Source organism: Xyrauchen texanus, chromosome 4 (assembly GCF_025860055.1).
Source record: "Xyrauchen texanus isolate HMW12.3.18 chromosome 4, RBS_HiC_50CHRs, whole genome shotgun sequence".
In the NCBI taxonomy this organism is placed as follows: Eukaryota; Metazoa; Chordata; class Actinopteri; order Cypriniformes; family Catostomidae; genus Xyrauchen; species Xyrauchen texanus.
In genome coordinates, this window is record NC_068279.1 from 4,984,040 (window position 1) to 4,986,864 (window position 2,825).

The 2,825-nt window shown below is 35.1% G+C and overlaps 1 protein-coding gene across 1 annotated transcript in view; it reads right to left on the reverse strand.

Annotated features, from left to right (window-relative positions):
* The window catches only part of LOC127637009 (FYN-binding protein 1), a 16,519-nt gene extending 16,424 nt beyond the window's left edge, over positions 1–95 (reverse strand). Inside the window, exon 1 of the mRNA XM_052117846.1 lies at positions 1–95. This exon is cut by the window's left edge and continues 443 nt beyond it. Within this exon, the coding sequence (XP_051973806.1) occupies positions 1–95 (95 nt within the window).
* Between the last annotated feature and the right edge of the window lie 2,730 nt (positions 96–2,825).

Sequence of the window (2,825 nt, forward strand, 5' to 3'; positions counted from 1 at the left end):
GAGTTGACGGTGAAGTTAGGTTTGACCATAAGTGGTTTAGGGAGAGGTGTGTCTCTCTGCATGTCCAAAGGTTTGAGTTTCCCTGGCTTGGCCATCAACACTGGATTCTGGTTATCACTTGGTGTGCTGTTAAATGTATTATTCAGACTAGGGTGGAAAAACTTATTTTGACCATCCAATGATATAAAGTGAGCATCAGGGCTTTTATATGACTCTGAGTGCCCTGAAAAAAAGTCAAATTAAAAACATAATGAATTCAAAATATATATATAAAAAAAAAGGGCAGGTCTTTTGCTTTTTTTTAACTTTGCTTAAAAAGTGAAAGTTTTTGTTATCAAGGCAGTAATCACTATTACTATTCTTAGGCTTGGGGATGTTTTGCTTATGCAGTGTTGCAGAAAGCATCACAAAGTGGCGAATTTGAAGTTTGCAAGAAAGTGTGAGGTGTGTACAGCAAACATTCATAAAATGCATGCAAGCAAGTGAACCGAGTTTTTTCAATGAATACAAGTGTAATTCATGTGTTGGGATGACATTAAAGGGATAGTTCACCCAAAAATAAAAATTCTCTCTTCATTTACTCACCCTCATGCCATCCAAGATATGTATGACCTTCTTTCTTCTGCAGAACACAAATTAAGATTTTTAGAAATATATCTCAGCTCTGTAAGTGAATGGTGACCAGACCTTTAAGTCCTTTTTTACTCTAAATCTCCACTTTCGGATGTGAAAGTTAAAGTGTAGATTTAGAGAAAAAAGGTATTAAATATTGATCTGTTTCTCACCCACACCAATTATTTAGCTTTCTGAAGACATTGATTTAACCACTGGAGTCTTATGGATTACTTTTATGTTTCCTTTATGTGATTTTTGGAGCTATAAAATTCTGGTCAACATTCACTTGCATTGTATGGACATACAGAGCTGAGATATTTTTCTAAAAATCTTCATTTGTGTTCTGCAGAAGAAAGAAGGTCATACATATCTGGGATGGCATGAGGGTGAGTAAATGATGAGATAACTTTCATTTTTGGGTGAACTATCCCATTAATATTGTGAAGAGTTGACATTATTATGCTGGAGTTTTGGGGGTTACCATTAGGGTGAAGAGAGCAGTTTGAGATTACAATGAGGATTTACATGTGGCACACGATATTGATGGCTTAATTCGTGGAGCAATTGCTTTGCTAATCAAAGGATAGTTGTTAAACTATACTCTGTAGTGTTTCCCCCTAGCATGTATTTAGCATGCTAACATTCACTGTCACTAGATAGCATTTAAATTAATAAGATTTGAGTTACTTTGACGTTGACTAAACTATACTCTGTAGTACTTCCCACTAGCATGTATTTAGCATGCTAACATTCACTGTCACTAGATAGCATGTAAATTAATAAGTTTTGAGTTACTTTGACGAGACTAAACTCTGTAGTGCTTCCCACTAGCATGTATTTAGCATGCTAACATTCACTGTCACTAGATCAGCATTTAAATTAATAAGATTTGAGTTACTTTGACGTGACTAAACTATACTCTGTAGTACTTCCCACTAGCATGTATTTAGCATGCTAACATTCACCATCACTAGATCAGCATGTAAATTAATAAGATTTGAGTTACTTTGACGTGACTAAACTATACTCTGTAGTACTTCCCACTAGCATGTATTTAGCATGCTAACATTCACTGTCACTAGATCAGCATGTAAATGAATAAGATTTGAGTTATTTTGACGGTGACTAAACTATACTCTGTAGTACTTCCCACAAGCATGTATTTAGCATGCTAACATTCACTGTCACTAGATAGCATGTAAATGAATAAGATTTGAGTTATTTTGACGGTGACTAAACTATACCCTGTAGTACTTCCCACTAGCATGTATTTAGCATGCTGACAGTCACAGTCACTAGATAGCATGTAAATTAATACAATTTGAGGTACTTTGACATGTCTAATTTTGTTAGGTTTACCCAAACCTCTCTCACAAAGTGTATGTGTTAAGATTACATAGTAATTTTAAGATAAGAAAACATATTTCAAACATATGGAACCACTTTCCACAAATGAGTCGAGTTCAGCCAAAGAGCAATTCATAAGAGTGTAGGTTAGAAATCCAACAACACATAATACTCTAGTAATCCCATAAAAACATCCGTGTTGTGGTGCTGAATTTTGCACATGTAAGCACCACTAATTTCACAACACTTCTCAATTATGGGGGAAAAACAAAAAATAAAAAATTGTATTGAGCAAATTGGGGCCATGTAGGAACATTTAATCAGTGAACACTAATATGATTTCAACTGTACGCCAATTTAGTTCACAGTTTCAGTTCTCTATGCAAAACAAAGAAAAAAAATGTAGTTACTGTTCACACCTTAAAGCATCCGCCTTGACACTAGTCAAGTTTTAAATGTACTCTTGACACTGAGCCACACAAGTGTGAAAAACCATAATTACTGCCTCTTTAAAAAGCAAATATATTATCACTAGATACAGAGACATACAATATCTGCTAACCATAAGTCAAGACCAATTTACAACTCACAGACAGTCCTTAAGCAACACAAGTGATAAGATAATCAATAAATAAAGGCATAAACAGCCTGACGCACCATGAGTGCTCATTTTAGTCATAATAAAATAAAAATAAATACAAGATTTCTGTGCTCACCAAGCAGGCAGATGTGTGTGTGTGCACAAGCGGACACTAGTTCTGAAACTGATGAGCATCACAATTACACTCAGAGAAAATAAATGTTTCCATTGCTTTAATAAGGAAGAGGTGTGACCAGCGTTTCAGTATCAAGCATCTCAACCC